Raw genomic sequence first — 22,851 nt, 5'->3', positions numbered from 1 at the left:
ATGTGGAACGATGTGGGGGAGAGGGCAAGATAATACAATGCTTGGGTCAGTAGATACAGCTCTACTAAGTAGATCTTAATAGATGAGTTTCATCCTCACTTTTTAGAGTGCTGCAGATTTTAAGAGCTCATGTTTAATCTGTAACTTAGTCTGTGAGTCACTGTTTGTTTTGTCTTTTTTTGATACATTTTCTCTAGAGTGTAATGTGAATTTTGATAAGCATTTAACTACCTCTTTTTTATGATCTTTTTGAAGAGTTTTCCCATCACACTAGTCACATAGATATGTGATACTGAATTTGGGGGAAATATATGTCATGGAATAGACATTCTGATGTGTTTCAGTTAACTAGTTGGGAGAGGAATATTGATGGCGAAACTGATAGTGGTATTTTTAGGTTCTGAGTTTGATGTGTAGGTCTTCAGGTTCCAAAAAGATGACTGTTGTAAGAGTCAATTCTTAATATTCTCTCATTCTAGGACAACTTGTAATTTACTATTCTACGCCTTCATTTCCTCCTCATGACAGCCTTCACGTCCTCTTGGGATGACATTGATTACAATGTGTTAATTGTGTACTACATAAACAGAAATAATCAAATATCACTAGTCCTTAACTCAGGCCTCCTTTTCTTCCCCCTTCTCTAAGGAACGACTACCAAAATCACTACAATCCCAATGACTTCCAAGCCCAATGTGATTGTTGTACAAAAGACTACAGGAAAAGGAACAACCATTCAAGGCCTCCCGGGCAAAAACGTTGTCACAACATTGCTAAATGCTGGAGTAAGTAAGACCATGAACTACAGACTCAGCAATCCACTGAGGACTTGAAAGACCAGCTATGCAAATATTTGCTTAAGAACTTCACAACCCCACAATAGCCAGAATGGCTTGATTTACCACCACTGTGATGTAATAACTGTTAAAACACCATCTACTGATGCCATTTTTCACAGTAATTTCTAAAACATGTTGCCAATACCCAGGTTGTTTATGACAATGGTTTAGATGCTTAGCTTGGTCCCGATGGAGGATTCCACTAGCTTAACTACAAGAGGACCTCTTTTAGAGGATAATTTTATTCCTGCATATGGCCAGTAGATAGTGGCCTAGTATTTAGCCTAGGCTGGAAAAAGAGAAATATTTGGGATTATGACTAAATTAATTGATAGGGATTTGTTACTTTGGAGCTAGTAAAAAAATTCAGATAACAGATTCATTTAGTTTTATTTATATTTATAGGTAGTGGTTAAGAGGCTTGGAGTTAGATAAACCTTGGGTATCTCAGGATCATAGTTTGACCTTGGCTAACTTATTCAACTTCTTTTATCCTTAATTTCATCATTTATGTGTTGAGGATGGTAATCTCTACCAGTGAGTTTTTTCACTAACTGGTAGCTGTATTGAAAGTGCTCAGAACAGTGTCTGGCATATAGGAAGTCCTCAGTGTTGTTTCTTTTTTTTTTTTTTTTTTTTTTTTTTACTGTTATTACTCTTTGTACTTAACTGTTTAGGTTTGGTAATGTCCCTACTTTGTTTGAAAAAGAATACTATATTTCATTATAGAAGATCTCTTATAGCTGCTAGATGTCACAGTCTTTACAGGGTTGGTAGGGGTCCAGTGTTAGATTTTTTCATCATGTGGGAAGACATAGATTATTCCTGGCATGAATTCACTTAGTAAGCCAAAAGTAAATACAGGATTAGAATTTAGATTTTCAGAAGCCTTTATAGTCTGGTTTGTAATTTCATAGAATTTCTATTTAAGAGTGGTTGCCATGCAACATAGGTCCTAAGGTCATGCAAATCTAGGAGTTATTTGTGAATCCTAACTGCTAGATATATCTAATAGCAACAGTTTGACACAGAACATGATAGTTATAAGCAGAAAAGAGTATAAGACTATCCTCTTTACCGCACGTGTACATGCACCTGTACTTAACCACTTGCTCTCCTGTGCATGTTCACACGCACACCAGAAGAGCTTTTTCAAAAAATAGCCTCCTAGTTGGTTTTGAATTGGCTTTGAATGGTTTCATTATACTTGGACAGGGCCCATCTAGCCATTTTAATAGATAGGCATGCCCGCTTGCAAACCAGTGGTTCTTGGCAAATGAACTAGAGCTCTTTCCAGAGCTGAAGCTGTGAAGGGAGTGTGTGTGTTAAAATAAGTAAGCACACAATTGGCAGACACTTTATGTTTCCCCCAGATAATTATAGCAGATAGTTAATCTTGTGAGTTTTGTAATAATTTTGGCTTTAAGTTCATTGTGATTACCTTTTTGCCAGCTCACGTGGGTGCTTTGTTTTTACTGGCTGTTAAGTTTAGACAGACACATTTAATGACTAAAAATTAAGAAAAACTGATAAGGTGAAATATTTCAGGTCCTTCCCTTTTTATTTATGGATTTTAATTTTTTTAATTTTAATAATTTGGTAAAATTACTGTGTTTGAATTTAATTTAATTAAGTTCAAGTATTGACTCCACAAGTGACCAGAAAATGGTACTTAAGAATAAAGCAGATGAAAATGTAGAAAATGGTGAAAAGTTAATGGGCTTAAGCTATCTAGTCAATAGACTAAAGTGATATTAGTAACATACTAGTACTAAAACGTGGGAAATGCCCTAAGTTTTCCTTTGTATTTTCCCATATAGCCTCAGAAAGAATGTTAAATCTTTTTTTTTTTTTTTTTTAATATATCTTTATTGATTTCAGAGAGAGGAAGGGAGAGGGAGAGATAGAAACATCAATATGAGAGCGTTGTCGTTGATCGGCTGCCTCCTGCACGCCCCTGACTGGGGATCGAGCCCCCAACCTGGGCATGAGCCTTGACCGGGAATCGAACCGTGATCTCTGGGATCCTAGGTCGACGCTCAACCACTGAGCCATGCCTGGCCGAGCAGAATGTTAAATCTTTGCTGATTTCATCTCTTGCCCATACTTTTTCACATAGACATTCTGCTATTTATTCTTCTAATTTATTTTTGGGAACTTAGGCAGTTTATTTTATATGTGTACATTTAGTTATTGGTGTCATACACAGTAATTTTCTTTATTACATAAATGTTCATTTTAGATAAATTAGAAAATAAAGATGAATATGGGATAGGACAAGACCTGTAGTCCCAACTCTATCATTGTTAACATTTCAGTATATATTTTTCTATAATTTTCTCACTTTTAATATATGTATTCTATGAATGAGACAGTATAATAGGTATTCTTCTGTCAGTAATTCTTTTTATTCACTCATCAAGAAATAATTAATGCCTTCTTTGGATAGAAAGTTAGATGACTTCTAAGATCATTTCAACTAAGTCTAGGATTGTCGATCACCTAGAAACATTGTACTTTGTTACACAATTTATAGCTCTTTTTCCCATCGTCCTGGTAAAATCTTTCTGTGATTTTTCAGTAAAAGGACAGTTTTTGTCATTTAAGTGCTTATAAAATCTCATATAATATTGACTTCAATTTAGGGAGAAAAGACTATTCAGACGGTGCCAACGGGAGCAAAGCCAGCCATCATCACTGCTACAAGACCCATCACCAAAATGATTGTAACTCAACCAAAAGGAATAGGTTCTACAGTTCAACCAGCAGCTAAAATCATCCCAACAAAAATTGTTTATGGGCAGCAAGGGAAAACACAGGTATGCTATAAGATATGGTGATTTTTCTTGGCTCAGATATATTTTAAATTCCTAAAATTCCAAGGTAAAAATTTGAATGAAAAGATCAGTAATATGTAAAAGATCAAATTATAAAAAATTATGACTGCATGTGTATAATTATCATAATTTTCCATCTATTTTCAAAACCTGTGTTTCACTTCTCAGTGCTTTTTTTAAATATCTAAATATTTGTGTCATGTTATGAGCAAAAATTGGAGAAAAGAATCTCCTTGGAATAAAATTTGTTGAAGTTTTATATTGTTATTTGTGGAGTATGTTATTGAGGGAAAATGGTAGTTATTCCAAATCTCTCAGAGAAAAGTATTTACTTTTTATAAGCTAATATGGCTTTCAAAAGCACTTAACTTACCTAAAAAATTTGCTTTACTTGAAACCTAAATAATGGAGAAGCTAGAGATCTGTTCATTTTTCTACTACTAAGGGAACTTTTCTGGAAATTTGCCTGGGAAATTGAGGCTCAGGAATTAATCTTATGTTGCTGGGCTTCTGTTTATTTTACATGATGTCTGAGAATATCAAAGGAAGCAAAGTCAGCTTTGGTTGAGAAATGCTGTACTAGAATTTTTGTGAAAGGTCGTAATTTACCTATAAAATGATAATTTGCCTTTAGAATATGATTCCCTCAGAATTATAGTCAGAAAGTTTACTATCTAAACAAGTAAGTTTGGTGATTAGAAATAAGTCCAAATTGCCTTTAAAGTTCAACTGGAACAATTGTATTTCCTCCATCATCTAACTTGTATTATATTTTCATTCTTGAATTCGTGGAAATGGGTGACTTAATAGAGTCTGAAAAGGTTTAGAATCTCGTATATGAAAGAAATAAAAAATAAATGTGGTGAGTTAACATTTTTACTCCATGCACCCAATTGAAGTCAACTCCTAGAGTCCAAATTTTGAAGAGGAATGCTTCACTTTGAAAAATTTTTCCCATTTCACTTGCTTTAAGTGTCTGGTTTTCACCTTTACCAAGAGTTGATCTGCCACATGTTCCATATTGCTTCTAATAGTTGACTGCATCATTGTTCCTCTGGGGATTTCTTTGAAGATGATTTAGGTCCCAAGCAAGATTACTTTGTACACATGTGTCAATTAGGTATTTCATTTGGTTGCTAATGATAGAAACCCCAAGAACAGTGACTTAAAGAAATTATAGTTTTATTTTTATTATGTTAATCAATGTTCAGAGTGGGGAAATCTGGGGCTATTATTGTGGCACAAAAAGCTGGGAATCTAGGATCCTTGTATCTTTCTGTTCTGTCATTCTTAGCTTGTGACTATCATTTCTGCTATATAGCCTAGATTGTAAAATGACTCCTAAAGACATCATAGGCAAGAAAAAACAGGGGCAAAAGCTCTTGTCAGAGTCATGGCTGTTCTAATCTGGCATGTACCACTTAAAACGTTTTATGTGGCTTGACTATAATTAGTTCATAGATTGAATTAGTCTTTGATGAACAATGTTGTGCCCAAAGCATAGTAAATGTACAGAATGCTGTTTCCCACACCAGGAAAATATTATTGTTCATGACCCAGAAGTTTAACATTTTAAATTGTGCTCTAAAATTTAAACTGGAAATATTTCTGCTTTTCTTCTAGGTTCTTATTAAACCCAAACCAGTAACATTTCAAGCCACAGTTGTTAGTGAACAAACAAGGCAGCTGGTCACAGAAACATTACAGCAAGCGTCCAGGGTGGCAGAGGCCAGTAATTCTTCTATTCAGGAGGGAAAAGAAGAACCACAGAATTACACAGATAGTTCGTCTTCTACAGAGTCCTCCCAAAGTTCCCAAGGTAAGATCCATTTTATATAATTACTGCTGACATAGTGCCCTAGTTCCAAAATAGTTGCATCTAGAAATTTTAAACAAACATGTATGCTTCGATTTGTCACTTCTTTTGATTTTTTAAAAAATTTTGTTTGATCTGTAATTAGTGAGCTGAAGTTTTGTTTTTGGTAAGGCTTACCATTCTTTACTGCATGGCATATGTTCATCAAATAATTGGTATACTTTAGATGATGATTTTGACAGGTAGGTATTATCAAACTGCTTAGAGCTATGATTCCTCCTGTTTTCTTTGGGTAGGTAGAAGTATGCAAGAAAGTTGCCGAATCTTGAAAAAGAATCAAGGTGGCCAGAGGTAGCTACAAGTGGGCTGGCTGTAAGTAGGGTGATCATACATTGCAGTTTTGCATGGGACAAGTCCTAGTTTATGTCTGTTCTAGCATAATTATTAATAGCATTCCCTTTCACTCTCAAAGGTATCCCAGTTTAGATAATAATTGTATGGCTCTCCTAACTAGGGGCTATGAAGCCATACTTCATAGTAGGGAAGCTTTTTGGTCCTCAGTGCTGTTTTAATTGTTTTGTTCTTCTAGGAAGTCTCTTGAAATTAACTCATGATCATAATCTTTGAGACCTTATACAAATCTAGTACTCAGTTACCTTAAATCACTCTTATTATCAGGCAGTGTTATGCCTATGCTTATGCACTCGGATGCATCTAAGCAAAGTTGGTTGTCTTCCCTTGATCATTCCTGTTCACTCTATTTCCTCTCCCTGCCTACCCATTATCCTTTCTGGAGTGCTTTGTTGACACTTTCCTAATACAGATTCTTCATATTGTGCAAACACTTTATTACTTTAACTCTTCAATAGGATCTCTCATGTTAGTCTTAAATGGTTCAAATTGCTAATTATTCCATTAATTCAATTTGAGAATTATTTATTAGTTTATACTATGTACTAAGCATTATGCTAGACCCTACAAAGGCTGAGTAAAATATAATTCTTGCCCCTTAGGAGCTTAAGCTCTAGAATAGGGGATAAAAAAATATATGTACAACGTCAGTATAAGAATTTTATTAATAACTAAATTTTATTAATAACAAAAAATGCCAAAGGCTGAAAGTTCACACTCCAGTGAGGAGAGGATGAGAAAGCTTCATGAAGGAAGTAGCATTTGAAATGGTCTTTGAAAACTTATCAATTCAAAGTAAATAAAAAAGTTGATTTTAATAAATGAACATGTCACTCATTTTTATAAAATATGTAAAATATTTAGCTTATGAGTTGGTGCTAAAAGGGAGACATGAACAGTAGATGTCTTTATATATGGAATCTCAGATTATCTTTTGAAATTATTCTTTTCCTAAGGGAGCTCTCATGGTACAATGGCTATTTCTAGATGTGATTGAGTATAAGGTTGTCTGCTCTTTGATCTATTATAATACAGATATCATCTGTGTTTATTTATTAGTTCTCTATCTTTCATTGTGTTTCTTTAAAAATATTCTGTAATACAGAAATGTTTTTAATTCATAATAGGCTTATCTAATATAATTGACTATAAAGCCAGTTTTTATCATCTGCTTTTGCTTTTTTCCCCTATATCCTTGTCTAGCTCCTTACTACATTCTCACAAAGACAAGAGATTGGGAATCTATATGCTGTGACTTAAAGAGAAAGGGATAAAGGTTTGGGTCAGTCTAAAATCATGCTGTTTTTCAGAGAATATGAGGCTCATAACTACTAGGAATCTAAGCACTACCTAGCGGTCCCTTTTTTTTTTATATTGCTTTGTGCTTTTCAGCCTCCTCGCCCCCCCATCATAGCAACATTTTCTTCTAATGTAATTTCAAACTTAGGAAAAAGTAGCAGGAAGAGTAAAAAGAACTCCTGTGTATACTCTTTACCTAGATTCACCACTAGTTTACATTTTGCCCTATTGGCTTTGTTGTTGATTCTCTTTCTGCCCTGCCCCCACTCCCAGTGTGTTTACAAGTTTTAAATTTCTTAACTATTTGAGAGCAAGTCGTAGATGTCATGTCCTTTACCTCTAAATACTTACATTTGTAGGTTTGTATTTCTTAAGGGTTAGTCTCTTCATAACTAAAATGCAGTTATCAAATCAAGAAATTTAATGCTATGATTCTGTAACCTGTACTCCTTTCAGATGTCATCAACTGTGCAATAATGTTCTTTATACTTTTTCCCCCAGTCCACAATCTAATTTAGGACCATGCATTACATTTAGTTGCATTTAATTGGCATGAATCTTCATTTTCCTTTTACTTTGGATAATCCTTCAACCTTTGTGTTTCTCGACCTTGACATTTTTTAAAGAGTATGGATCAGTTACTTTGTAGAATATTCTTATTTGTTTTTGTCTGATGCTTCCTCTTGATTAGATTCAGCAGGAATTCCACAGAGGCAATGTTGTGTCTTTAGTTTTCTCATCAGTAGGCACATGATGTCATTTTGTCCCAGTATTGATGATGTTAATGCTTATCAATTGGCTAAAGTGATGTCTTCCCCTTTTTTGTATTATGAAGTTACCATATTTTCCTTTGAGATTTATATTAATTTGTGGGGAGATACTTTGAGACTATATAAATACCATGTTCTCCATTAAAACATTTGTCTACTAGTTTTAGCATCTATTGATGATTTTCTAAAGTCCATTATTTATATATTTGATAGTTGGCATTCTACTATAAAAATGAATCAACCTTTTTTTTAAAATTTCAGATCTTTTTTTGGAATACTTCTCTTGCACAGGTCCTGGAAATAAGAATGTTTCTTATGCCAGGGGAATTTCTTGATTCTATTTTTGGTTTCTAAATTTTTCCCATTGTCTCCCACCCCCAAGGAGGAACAGTTTAGTCCTTATACCTTATTCCTAAACTAGCTCTTCATGGGCTAGAATAGAGGCATTCCTCTCCACCTTGCTGTACCACTTTTTTAGATCACCCTGGAGAGTTTATCATTGCTTCTACACTATGCTTCCAGAATTGCTTTGTACTACCAGCTATTTTATCATTGATCATTTTATTTTGTACTATTTGTTTGTTTAGAATAATTGTTTTCCAAAAGGCTACTAGCTTCTTAAGGGCAGGGGTAATAGTTATCTCTATATATCCAATAATTAGCTAAACTAGCACTAAGTAGACACTCAGTAAAAGTTTCACTGAATGAACAAACAGCAATCATAGTATCTGTGGCATAGTGTAAGCTTCAGCCTTATAAACCCATTTTTGTTTCCTGAGTCCAAAATGTTGTTTCCTTTCTGGAGTTTCCTCTGATCTTGTGGGTAGGCCTTTTAAGTGGTATACATATGGAGTATTTTTAGATCTTGTTAGACAGATAGATGACCAAGACTAATGGATTAAGACCATACTTGCCTAGGCCACCTACTGAAGATTGACATATACCCTTCACAGCTCCTGAACTGTTCCTCCTAATTGGATCTTCTTTATTTTCCCTTTCTTACTTATGAATAGGCTAGACTTAAGGGGTTCCAGATTTTTAAAAAAGAAAAAATATTAAAGGTTCCTTTTCTTATATTCTGTTTATTTCCAAAAAGTTTTAAGGTGGGTTAGATAGCATACAGGATTACTTGAAGTAAAATGGAAGAGAACAAGGAGAAGAAATCCAGGGTAGAGATTTAAGATGGAACAGGGCATGAGGCAAATAGAAAAATGCATCCTGTTAAGACATTGCTTTAAGTAGGCCACAGCTTGGTTTCTAGGATGATTCTTCTAGAAGCTTCATGATCTGGGCAGTCATGGTGAAGGTGGGAAATAAATCCAAGTTAAGCAAAACATACTTATTGCAGAACTTTTCAAAGCTGTTATGTGCTAATATATATTGTGAAAGATGAAGAGTACAGTACATAATGTAAAATGCTCCCCAACTTTTTGACCATGGAACCCTTCTTTTGTAGACCATCTTGAGAAACTAATGTTCTCTGGAACATTTTGGGCAATGCTGTCTAGGCAATTAAATACTATAAAGGCCTTAGGCTTTATGATAGTACTTCAGAGGGAAGGTACATGTTACATCATAGAGGGGTGTAGACATCTTGGATTTACTGAAATGGTTTAGATGGTAAGGCATCTGAGAATCCTTTTATTTGAGGAATGGTTAGTGGAGACAGAACATTTATCATGGATGAGAAGATGAAGATTGGGTTGGGTTGCGGGGGCATGGAAGCTGTCATCAGTGATTTTGAGGACCGTGATGTGGAAGAGGGAAAAGAATTGGTCTTTGTGGATACATGGATGGAAACTAGAACCATTGGATAGAAGTCCTAGGAAAACCTTCTGCTCCATATAAGAGTATTTTATAATTGTCATAACTGTGCAGAGATGGGAAGGAAACTGTTTTGGGAAGTAGTGAGTTCTCTGGTGCCAGAGTTCCCACACTGGTGGTGATACTTTGTGAAGGTTATGGCCTAGGATTGATGAGAATGCTAAACAAACTTTTACATCTTTTCTAGCTGACAGATCTTATGATTTTATGAAAGTGTGATATAGGCATTTTATAGAAAGGATATAGGAGACATTCTTTCATAGAGATGCCTGAGTCTGCCTTTGGATGTGACAGTATAGTGTGTATCTCTAGTATCTAACATGTGGTAGGTATTTAATAAATATTTGTTAAGTGACTTGTGGGGAAAGATATCTCAGGGTCAGCAGGCCACCATCTTCAAAAGACATAGGGAAGTCATTAATAAAAAATAACAGCCTTCCCAAAGAAAACAAAATCAATATATAATAGATCTGGAATTTTTAATTACCATTTGCTAACTGTATTCCTCCCCCACCCCCCACCAAAGAAAACAAAACAAAAACTTGGTAGAACATGTGCCACACCAGGGATGTATAATTTCCATTAAACTTTCTCTTTTTTTTTTTAAATATATCTTTATTGATTTCATAGAGAGGAAAGGAGAGGGAGAGAGAGAGATAGAAACATCAATGATGAGAGAGTCATTGATCGGTTGCCTCCTGCATGCCCCCGACTGGGGATGGAGCCCGCAACCCGGACATGTGCCCTGACCGGGAATTAAACCCCGATTGCCCGGATCCTGGGTCGATGCTCAACCGCTGAGCCACGCCCGGCCAGGCTCCATTAAACTTTCAAAAAAATGTAGAAGATGAATGCAAATCACATAATCAAATGGTACTGTGAGATAAGGCTCCCTGTATCTCAGTCATTACTTTCTGACCCCAGCATCAGACTTGATAGGCAGTAGATTTATCCAGACTAAGCATAAGCCAAAGGTAGAGAAGAAAATCACATCTAGGTTTACTCTCTCATTCTGTGTCACAATTGTTGCAGTAATACTTTGTGATGGTCAGCTACTCTTTCCGAGTATGGGCAGAAAGAGAGTGATCTTCCCAGTCTCCAAGGGATGATGTTATTTGTGGTGATGTCTCTAATAGGTGCTCTCAGTGGAAATTTGTCTTCCTTTTCTAGTCTATTTCTACCATATCCCTCTACAAATACAGTCCTTGCTTGCTTCTAGATAGTCAGTGTATATAGAGTCCGGTTGCCAAGTCTTTCTTTGCCTATCGGTCCTCTCACCTAACTAAGGGGAATTTATATCATCAATGGAATTTTTTAAATTTGAGAATTTAGGTTATATAAAAAGAATGATTCCCTAATATAATTCTCTTAAGTTTAAGTTCTATATATCTACTTAGAATGAGTAAAGAAAAATTGTTATATGCTTCACATGGCATTTGGTATTCCAGGATAGTGTCCTTCAATTTTCTAGATTTTTGGGGACTTTTAATGGAAATTACACATCTCTCGTGTGGCTTATGTCCTACCTAGTATGTGTGTGTGTGTGTGTGTGTTTTTCCCTGGGGGAGGAATACAACTTATTAATGGTAATTAAAAATTCCAGATCTATTATATACTGATTTTGTTTTCTTTGGGAAGGCTATTGTTTTTTTTGAAGAGTTGTTTCCCCTGCCCCAACATTTTTGGACAACTTTGTGGTTTTCAAAAATATAATGTTCGAAGGAGGTTGAACTTATTTTCTATTTATTCTTGTTTTGAGGGCTACGTGAATTCTTTTTATTATTCTGTGATTCTTTCACTGACCATTCCAATTCAGAGCAGTCTTTTTCTTTCTATATATTTACCTTATTTTCCCTAATCATTTGGTTTTACCCCAAAATACAAAGCTATATGTATATCTTTATTTTATGTCTCCTCCATTATTATCCAAACTTGGGAGTAGGAATCATGCCTTTAAATATGCTGCATAATTTTCTGTGTGGTGTCTTGGACACACACAGGAGTTTAGGAACTTAACAGTAGTCTAGTCCAACCTGCTTATTCTGTAGATGGAAAACTCAAATAATTTGTTGCTCAATTTGATGCACATTTAGTATTTACATGCATACTGGTATAGCATGAATATAATAAACCTTGAATTAGGGTGTACTTTATTTTGAAACTAACAAAAAGTCTTAGAATTGAGCACTTTCAGGCCACCACCACCACAGCAATAATATTTCTATTGTCCTTTATAGTTTATAAAACTCTTCTATATATATGATTTCTTTATATCCTCAGAAATTCTGTGAGGTAGAGAAGTGATTATATTGTTGCCATTTTAGAAATAATGACACTAAGACCCAAAGAATCAACTTGCTAATGATTGATAGAGTTGAGACTGTAACATAAGACTTTGAACTCCAAATGTTATGTGTCCTTATTATATCAGGCTGCTTCTAGATTATCTATCCATTCTTGTCATTGGACAGGATTTCCTTTCAGTAAATCAGTCATCCAATAAGTGTTGACTGAATGCTGAGGTTGGAATACAGAGCATGTTTTCAGATGTATTGGGGAAAATAAGACTCCTATAGCACTTTGTTCTTACTCTACACAAATATGCACCCACTTACACAAATGCACAGCATTTTATTACAGCAGTTATCACATTGAATTGTAATTTGTCTTTTTTACATGTCTGTCTCCCCAACCAGATTGTGTGCTTCTTGAGAATCCTCTGATTATTCTGTGAGCTCCTTTGTATCCTCAGTGCCAAATATAGACTCTGGCACATAGGTGCCCAGTTTGTTGAACTAATGAATGGATTAAGTAAATACAGACATGAAAGACATTATGCCCTCTGGGGGCTTACAAGTCTTCTTGGGGAGATAAAGCATGAAGTTTACAATAAATACAAAATTTTAAAAAAACGGTTTTTTTTTTTTTTTTTTTTTTTTAAGAGAAACTTTGTTTATAGGGTTTGTTTTTTTTTAACTAATATAAAACAGATTCCCAGCCTGTAGTTCATGTAATTGCTTCCCGGCGTCAGGATTGGTCAGAACATGAGATTGCAATGGAGACTAGCCCCACCATAATTTATCAGGATGTATCCAGTGAATCACAATCAGCTACTTCAACAATCAAAGCTCTATTAGAACTCCAACAGACAACAGGTATGAATTCACATGCTCAATTGAATGAAGCATGTTTTCTCTAGAGATGGGTTGTGCTAAAATACTACCACTGTTCTATTTTCTTTGTTATTATTTTGAGCACATTTCCCCCCTCTGGACTTGTCTATAGTCATTGGTGCAGTCTGTTTATTTGTCAGTTCATTAAGATGTGCACAGGAGTACTGAAGGATAGATGTAGTCAGTAGAAAGGTGGAAAAAAATGGGAGAGCTCTTTCTTTATCTCCTGATTTCAGTAGACAATCCTGTTGCCTCTTGTTACCAGAAAGGAATAGGTCTGTCACTTCCAAGTGGAAAAATAGATACAGTACAGTTGCCAGTTCTATTGAAAAATAGTAGGAGGCAGGTTGAAGGGCCCCTGTCATCCTCCTTGATATTGGTGGGACAGTTTTATGTTCATAAGACACCATTAATGGCCCTTTCTAGCATTCTAATTTGTTTTAATTTTATCTTCTATTTCTTTGTATAATTTAATTACTTCCATGCAAAACTATCTTTGATTAACAAGATCCTATCAGTATTTCTAGTTAGTAAATATGTTCAGTGAACTCGAGGCAAAACCTGTTATAAATACTGACTTTTCTGTTATAATAGGTCAAAGATTGTCAGAGTAGTTAAGGGGCCTTAACAATGATCTCATCCAACCCTTTCATTTTATGGATAAATAAACTGAGATCTAGAGAGGTTACCCAGTTGGTTAGTGGCAGAGTGAGAGATTCCTAGATTAATGTCCTCTCTACTTGTGGGATGACTTTTGTATTCTTTGGTTCTGTTTTACTTTCTTTGTTTAAATTATTATCTTGATTTTGTCACATTATATGCTTTGTGGGAATAATCTGAATGATCATTCAGTGGACTTGATTACTAGTTACTACTGTTCGTTGTAACATCCACTCTACACTACCCCAAGAATACTAGCATTTAGTGTAAGTCTTTGGTTAACATTTCTAAATATTGGTGTTATTTTTTTACCTTAGTCATTTCCTCAGCTCCTTGTTTTTGACATACTCATCCATTTTCATTAATGCCTTAAAGAGGGTAGAAGCTAAATGAATAGATTCTGTAGAAAAAGTGATAAGATAGAAAAATAAATCTGTCCACGGAAACCATTCCTGTTTCCAGACTATTCCATAAGACATTTTTTGCAGGAACACAGAGGCCATTTTTCCCTAATGTTGAAAATTTTTATTCTTTAAAGTCATTGAAACATTGTAACATATCTTTAGAGATCATCCTAAGTTTTTGATAGATGAAGTTAAATTGATCGCTGTTGTCCTGTCCTGGGCAGGAGCGCCTGGATGGGGATCATGCTTTGTACTGCTTATTCGCCCCTTATTTTCAGGTTGGTGAGCGCAAGGGCACCAGGGACACCTTGACGAAGGGTAAAGGAAATTTCCTAAGGGGAAAGTGTCTAAGAGAAGCAGAACCAGCTGTCTGGTCTGATAATAATAGGAGGTATTTTACTCTCATTGCATATGAGTCCTTTTTGCTAGGCTTCTGGGTATGGTTGCACAAGTTGTGGATTCTATAGCCCTGCATAGCAGTCTGCTTTTTTCTTTTCAACTCATTGTCTCCTTAGTCACTGCCAGTGTGACACCTCAGAAGGTCTGGTTCGTTATTCCCATGGACAACTCTGGTTTTGGTACTTATTTGTAATAAAAGTTAACTTTTTCCCTGACTTTTTTATGCAGTAAAGGAAAAATTGGAATCTAAACCAAGACAACCCACTATTGACTTGAGTCAAATGGCAGTGCCTATTCAGATGACCCAGGAAAAGAGACATTCTCCTGAGAGTCCATCAATTGCTGTGGTAGAGTCAGAACTAGTTGCTGAATACATCACTACTGGTAGGTGTCCTCTTAAAAAGTAATATTAAGGTAGGAGAGCTACCTTTCTGGATTTCATGGGGTGGTTTGTTTGGGGGAGAATATATTTTTTATATTTCTAGATCTTTTTCAGTTTGCTCTGAGAGCAGTTTCACTTTGTCCTTGGGATTTACTCTTGTACAACTAGGGCAGAAAAAAACAATAGGTTGTTACAGTTTGCAAGTGATATAAAACTGCAAGTTGATCATAAATAATATTTATGAATATAGGGCAACATTTATCAGAGGATAAATATTTTTTATCTAAGAATAAACATTTTTATGCATCTGAATTTTTTAATTTTGGGGGAGAAGGAGGTGGATCAAGGGAGAAAGAGAGTATAAAATCCAACCCTTTTTTAATGTAAAGGAAAATAATGTGGAAAATTTAAAATTCTTATAAATACTTAGGAGTTCTGGTGGAAAGTGAATTAGGGATTTGTTTAAAATATAGTCTGGCAAGCAAAACACTAATGAGATTTTTGGATGGCATATATAGAGAATGGAGCAGGAAGGATAATAGATTCTTTCTCTCAGATTCTTGAGACCACACCTGGAATACTGCTTTCTGTTTTGGACACTTCATTACCTTGAGATTTGAAATAGTTCAGAGAGTAGTAATGTGAATATTTAGAGGTTAGGAGAGAGGACTTATGAGGCACTATGTAAAGAACACCTGTCTTAAGTATTCTTTAGCAGTGATTAAAAGAGAACATAAAGTTAAAAATATTTGAAGGATGTAAATACCAAAGCAGAAAAGGAATTCTTTGGCATCATTTTAGGAGATATTAAGACTAACAGCTTTAAATTGCCAAATGAGAAAATCCATTTGAAGATTATGGAAAGCCATCTAGCATCTTACTTTAGAGATATTTAGCAGAAAGCTAAATAAAGCAGAGGGCACTATGTTAGGGAAATCTGTATTGACTTCTGTGGATAGACTAAATTATCACAAATAGATGAAAAGACCTATGATTTCTTCCCATTCTTACCCTTTTCAGAACGCAGTGATGAGGGGACAGAGATTGCTTTTCCCCTTCTAGGTGAGTGATGTGCATCCATTTGTTGTATAACCAAAGATAAAAGATGATTGGGGGAGAACCACTTAAGTGGATGCACTCTATTCTGATCTGGTAGAGGAAAGGGAAACTCCAGTCAGTGAAAGAAAAGGAAGAGAGATTTTCCTTTTGCAGAATAGTGGGGTTGTTTCTCAGAAATGAGCAGTTTGACATTGGAAAAAATGAGTTCTTTAAAGAAATAAGCGACTATTTTATGGTATTTATTTGACCCAATTAAGGTCACTTCAGCTGTTTTCCAAATGTTCACTCTGTGACCTCCTTCCATAATCTCCTCCCATCATATCGTCAGTCACATGGAACATTTTCTTTGATTTCAAAGCCAGCTTCCTGGCCCTAGCCTCTTGTATTATCCTGCAGTGGGTGTTAGTTTTATCTTAACTTTTCCTGCACTCTGGGGAAGAGATTTATAGTATCTGGAATAAAAATTATTTTAAAATGGTCTTGGTTGGTCTTCTATTAAATCCATCTCATTTCTTAATAAAAAAAATTAATGTAGTAATTATAAAGATTAGTATGGACAGCAGAAATGTTTTATATAATCTGACAATTTCACCAGAAATTATCTTTATTTTTCAAATGTCATTTCTGATGATGCTTTCATCAATAAAAACTTCATTAATTTGCTTGCTTAATTTTAATATTAGTATGATTTTTTTTTTTCTCTTAGTCACATTGTAAATGATTTCAATAATTGTTTTGATGTAAACCCTAACTCCTTTTTTTCCCAGTTTGGTTAAGCACATACGGAAGATTTTATTAATTCATATAATTTAAAATGTACATATAAAGCAAACTGTGATACTACAGTACATTTATAAAAGAAGACTGGTGATGCTGCCTGTAATCTCTTATATCAGATGTAGGCATATGTATAGACAGCAACAATAGAAAAATTGCATTTTTGAATATAGATAGAATGTGTTATAGAAATAAATAAAGCTTGTTTATATTTCATTGGATAGTTTTAAAGTTCTGTACTTATAACACATAAATCGCACTTATACATTGATTTCTGTAATGATCATCTTTCCCTTGGCTACCCCACTAATGACTTTTCTAAGTATGGAACCTCTACTACTTGAAATTGTAGATCAAGATATATGGGCATTAGAATCATGGATTATTGCGAGAGTTTTGATATTCTCAAAATCCTTGGCTAATTTTCTAGGGGTTTTTTACTCTGTCCCTGATTCAGAAAGTTGGTTTCTCAGTAAATATAAGCATTTTTAAAGCTCTATAGGATAAGAAGTGGTGAATGTTTATACTGTTTAAAATGTTGAAATTCAGGCTGGTAAAATGTGATCGCTTGGCATCAATATAGATGAATAAAGTTTACTCCATGGGACCTTTTATAGCAAGAGAAAAAGAAGTGGGTTTATTTCAGTCTGTACTCTTACTACCCATTTGTGTCAGATGAGCTAAATTTGAGAAAATGAAAGAACACTGATATTTCTATTTTGTTAACTTTGTATTTTAGTACTTAACAATTTAAGGACCATTTTCAATCTATTACTTCATTTGGTCTTCTTGTAGGTAGAAACAAATTTTTATTATCCCATTAAAAAAAGAAAAATCAAACAAAATAAAATCTCTAAGTTTTAGAGGTTAAATAGAGTTTAAGTGACCTCTTCAAATTCACATAGCTGGTTGGTGGCAGAGTGGGGCAGAATCCAGGTGTGACAGTGATGACACTCTCTCTGCAGTATCATCTTGACCTCTTTCATCTTTAGGAACTGTAAGGCTATGAGACAGTGTCACTTCATATAAAGGAGTGGATGCTTCTGGTGTTTGTTGCATTTGGAACCAGAATCAAGAGATTAAGTAAACTTGTATTGTCTTACTATCATTAAAGAAATTAATCTGGGATTCAATTACAGAAATTGATGATTTTTTGTTACTTAGTGGGATAAAGATCATTGGAGAAAGTGAGTGCAACTCATAGGAGAATGTAACTCTAAGGGGTTTGTTCCTTCTTTGTGGTGGTAGTTTTCACTGCACTTCCACATACATTTCTCATCTCATCATTATAATAGCTCTGTTATTCCTATTTTACAAATGACACAGAGCCTCAGAGAAGGTAAGTGACTTTCTCAGAGTCACACAGCTCTTAGATGGGCAGACTCTGGTCTTCTGCCTCCTAGTTCACAGTGTCACAGGAATTTGTTTAAAATGACTACTGGTTATAGATGCTATAGTGATTTCTGGAGAAATATCATCACCTCCTCTATTTTCAGTCAGCCATCGCTCCCAGCCCCAACAGCCCTCCCAGCCCCAGCGGACGCTGCTCCAGCATGTGGCTCAGTCACAGACTGCAACACAGACTTCAGTGGTGGTGAAGTCCATCCCAGCATCTTCCCCAGGAGCAATCACCCACATTATGCAGCAGGTTGTATCTTCTTTCCCCCCCCTACCTTCTGTAACTGCATTTTTCCTGAAATAAGGTTCAGTTTCACCTCCTATTATAAGAGGAGAAATAACTGAATCAGAGAGTGTTTGTGTAGTTCCTTTGTCTGTGAGGAGTGAATAGAGGAAATGAATTGAAAGTCTTAACAGAAAGTAATTAAGAAATAGTATTCTTGGATTTTCTGTGAATTCTTACTATTTTGAAAGGGTGGGGCTATCTAGATGAATTTATGACATCATAATTGGTCACTGCTACTATGATTTTTATTGTTACGGAAGAACTTATCACTGAGGTAAGATTTTCAAAGGAAATAGAAGTTGGCTTGTTTCACTGTTTGCTGCCGTAGTGTTTTTGTTTGTTTTACTTTTTGTTTTTATAATGAATCCTCATGGGAGCATTAAGAATAAGTAGGTAAATAAATATTTGACTTTTTTTTTTTACTATATGTGATCAGTTAAAAAGGAAAAGACTCAGTAGTAAGGAGAATGAATTAATTAAAACAGAATATCTAATACCAAGGATAATGGGAAAAAGGAAGGAAACATGTCGATAAGTTGATTTTGTGTCAGATACTGTGCTTTGGGCTTTAAATACACTAGTTTAATTCTATGATCATGTAAGGTGGATGTATTATCCCTCTTACAAATGAGGAAACTCATACTCACAGAAGTTAAGTAACTTATCCTAGGTGGCAGAACCAGGATCTAAACCCAAAGCAGCCTGCCTTTATTATAAAGCGATATCATAGATATCAGATTTAAGCATGATTTATTAGTATTCACATAAATCACCTTCACCTGACTACTAGTAGCAGTTGACCCTAATGGTAGGCAAACTACCTGAAAGGCAATGAAGAATTTGTTGAATTAAAAACCTGTATGTGTAAGTTCATTATGAGATAGGGGAGGGTTTTAATTAAATCTCAAAGTTTTAAAGTTTAGAGTAGCGGTGTAGCATATGACAAGGTAGCAGGAAGGATGGGTTGGAGTGGATCTTGTGTCACTGAGGGAAGCCAGATGGCCAGAGGTTTTGCTAGGTGTCAGATCTCAGCCTGGAGTCTGACCCTCATCTGGCCGGTCCTGACATTGACCTTTCTCAAGACACCCAGAGAAGTCAGACAGGCCGGCCCTAACCATGTCACTCAAGATCGATGCCTCTTCCCAACACTATTATAACTCACACCAGACAGTCTCCTTTTTTACGGACAGAAGTGCTCTTGTCCCCTCCTCCCTCTCCTTCCCTCCAGAGAGCCAGGTCTCCGGGAAGCTGTTGCCTGGTGGCCTGGAATCTGAGCACGGGGGCAAAGAGGGCTAGTGCAGAGGGTGCTTTCACAGACCTTCGTGAAGTCTGATAAACCATCTCCACTCTGAGCAGAGGCCCTCTGTGGGGACTGGGATGGGCATGCCCCTCGGGCAACAATTTTTACCTTCCGGACAGTGTTGGACATGCACATGGCCAAAGTGGGCTTCTCTGAACCTTGGCTTTTCTCTGGACACCTCACTCCTGGGTTGCATCTTTCTTTGGATGTTTAGCATCTCTGACAACCAGGCTGGAGAGCTGTGTCCTGAGCCTGGGAGCCTTTTCTTCTTTTGCTGTGTTGGGCTGTGCTTGCAGAGCAGCCTTATTCTTCTCACCTGTAAGTTCTGGGCCTTCTCGAACGTTTCTTACAGAAGTTAGCAGACCAGTTTTTACAGTACTTAATGTCTGAGAGTTGAAATTACGAGAGTCTCAGTGTAAAGTCCTCTTTAGATTTGGAAACCTTGAGGTTTCTTTGTCTTTTTAGGCTTTTCCCTCTGAAAATTTTTGCATGAATCTCATAACCAAGTATTTTCCAGTTTGAGGAAAATGTAGCAATGTAGGTGTTTTTCTTATTTCATTCTTATTTGTGCCTTTTTTACTTAGGCATTAAGCAGTCACACTGCTTTTACCAAACACAGCGAGGAACTTGGAACTGAGGAGGGCGAGGTTGAAGAGATGGACACTTTAGACCCTCAGACAGGTCTGTTTTACCGATCTGCCCTGACTCAGTCACAGTCCGCTAAACAGCAGAAACTTAGCCAGCCCCAGCTGGAACAGACTCAGCTGCAAGTGAAAACTCTGCAGTGCTTCCAGACTAAACAGAAGCAGACCATCCACCTGCAGGCAGACCAGCTCCAGCACAAACTCCCGCAAATGCCCCAGCTTTCCATCAGGCATCAAAAACTCACCCCTCTCCAGCAAGAACAAGCACAGCCCAAGCCAGATGTACAGCACACACAGCATCCTATCGTGGCCAAAGACAGGCAGCTTCCTACCTTAATGGCACAGCCCCCGCAAACTGTAGTACAGGTGCTTGCAGTGAAAACCACACAGCAGCTCCCTAAACTGCAGCAGGCTCCGAACCAACCAAAAATCTACGTGCAACCCCAAACCCCCCAGAGCCAAATGGCGCTCCCAGCCTCGTCAGAGAAACAGCCGGCAAGCCAGGTAACGGAATATTGATAGCATGCAAAGTTAAACTTCTCTGTTCACGGAAAAAATGAAACCATCACGACCCTATCGTGATTAGCAGTGCTTTCTCCTGGCAAGAGGAAACTCGAAAGCCTCATTACGCTGGTGTTAGTTTACCCCATCAGGAGGTTGACAATAGGGAAGAAATGCACACATTAATATAGGAAGGAAAAAAATCATAGCACTCAGAACTCGATTTTCCAGGCATTTAAAAAATGAAATCACTTCAGCATTGATCAACAGTGCATAAAAGCAATATCCCTAAATTATTTTTATTTAGGTATAAAATATTTATTTCCATGCCTGTAAATTCTTACATCTGTGGCAATAATGCTAAGTAAACTACAGTCTTTTAAGGAGCTTCATTGAACATCTTCTTTGTAGTTTACATCATCACCCTCTAGTTAATAAATTATCTGTGGATATTTGAAAGAAAAACCATATTCGGGAAAATCAGTGGCTTTGGAGTGACGTATGTTTGTGTAAATTACAGATACATATATATATATAGAATATGTTTGTATAAATGTATTTTGAAGCAAAATATTTTTTAAAACCTTTTTATTTTAAAAAACCGGAGATTATATGAAATAATTTGAGACAGGTTGAAGGTATACTGTGTGGGAATATATATCCCAAAGGAAAACAAGGCTGCTGTGACTTTTTTTCTTTACTGCTATGAACCTTGGCTGGCTGAACAAAGGTTCTTTCGACCCCTCCTCTTTCCCTAGGTTCGTTAAAAGTAACCAGTTACTTTCCTACCCAGCCCTCTTATCGAAACACCAAGCTTCAAAATGTCTTCCTAGTATACCGCACGAATGTTTCTTTTGCCATATTGTCTGGGGTGTTTGATAGATTTTCAAAAAGATGTAGCTGTAACACACACAACCCCAATTTGTTTTCAGGTGGAGCAGCCAATTATAACACAAGGATCCTCTGTTACAAAGATAACTTTTGAGGGGCGCCAGCCACCCACAGTTACAAAGATAACTGGTGGCAGTTCTGTGCCTAAGCTGACATCACCAGTTACAAGCATATCTCCCATTCAGGCCTCTGAGAAGACAGCAGTGTCAGACATTTTGAAAATGTCTTTGATGGAAGCTCAGATTGATACAAATGTAGAGCATATGGTAGTGGATCCCCCAAAGAAGGCTCTTGCCACTAGTATGCTCACTGGTGAAACAGGATCATTAACCTCCACCCACGTAGTGGTGGCAGGGATGGCAAATTGCACTGCCCAGCAACAGAAATGTAGAGAGTCCTGTTCAAGTCCATCTGCTGTTGGCCCTCCCCTAACAACAAGGAAAATCGATGCACCGGGAGTGCCGACGACAGGCCAGTTCATGCATATTCAGAATGTAGGCCAAAAGAAAGCTGAAGAGAGCCCAGCAGAAATTATCATCCAGGTAAGAATTAGAAGGAACATGAGAACTCGGGCATCTTGAGGGTGGTGTGTTTTGGGGTATCACATGAAGAGTCAAACCTACATGGGGAAAAGACAGAAATTACTTTGAAATGGTGTTTGACAAATTTGGTTTAATACTTACTCAAATATATAATTTTATATTTATTTTTTAGAAGCGAGTCCTGGAAAAATTGTTGGACATTGTCACACCTTAGAGACGGTCAAGGGCCCTGAGCCCATATGTCAGCTTGATTTATAGGTGTAAGCCTCACTTCCCAGTGTTAATTCAGCAAGTCACCCCTGAAACTTCCTGGGGGCAGTTTTAGACTCCCTAATCTTTGCTCAGACACTCCTGGGATATAATTGGATTGTACTTATATTTCAAGTACATTTCAGGGGCTGTTTCCTTGGAAAAACACAGTTCTTGATCTTGATCCAAATTTATTGTTTTCAGGATAATAAAAACTCAATTAACTGAAATGTCTGGAGAAACATGTTGTAAGAAAATTTTCTAAATAATTTAATTTTATGTCTAACTTGGGATTAACCATAAAGCTTTGCTTTTTATTTCAATCATTATTATTGAAAAATCTTGTTATGATTACTGCCCTGCTTTGGTAAGTACAGGCTAGTGAACATA

At 36.3% G+C, this 22,851-nt stretch overlaps 1 protein-coding gene across 18 annotated transcripts in view; it reads left to right on the top strand.

The window, feature by feature from the left end:
* EMSY (EMSY transcriptional repressor, BRCA2 interacting) overlaps positions 1-22,851 on the top strand; it is a 95,483-nt gene that overhangs the window by 65,477 nt on the left and 7,155 nt on the right. For 7 of the 18 annotated variants that reach the window (XM_081155146.1, XM_081155145.1, XM_081155148.1 and 4 more), the window contains 9 exons: positions 649-785; positions 3,485-3,658; positions 5,300-5,495; positions 12,787-12,951; positions 14,661-14,816; positions 15,835-15,876; positions 18,147-18,298; positions 20,219-20,782; positions 21,712-22,212. In XM_081155146.1, coding sequence (XP_081011272.1) covers positions 649-785; positions 3,485-3,658; positions 5,300-5,495; positions 12,787-12,951; positions 14,661-14,816; positions 15,835-15,876; positions 18,147-18,298; positions 20,219-20,782; positions 21,712-22,212 — 2,087 coding nt within the window. The remainder of the gene's footprint in view (positions 1-648; positions 786-3,484; positions 3,659-5,299; positions 5,496-12,786; positions 12,952-14,660; positions 14,817-15,834; positions 15,877-18,146; positions 18,299-20,218; positions 20,783-21,711; positions 22,213-22,851) is intronic. The other 11 variants (XM_081155135.1, XM_081155133.1, XM_081155147.1 and 8 more) reach the window with 7 other exon arrangements.

This window comes from Miniopterus schreibersii (genome assembly GCF_964146895.1).
Source record: "Miniopterus schreibersii genome assembly, chromosome: 12".
NCBI classification, from domain to species: Eukaryota; Metazoa; Chordata; class Mammalia; order Chiroptera; family Miniopteridae; genus Miniopterus; species Miniopterus schreibersii.
The sequence above is the reverse complement of the archived record's forward strand: the minus strand, read 5'-3'. Positions and strand labels throughout refer to the sequence as shown.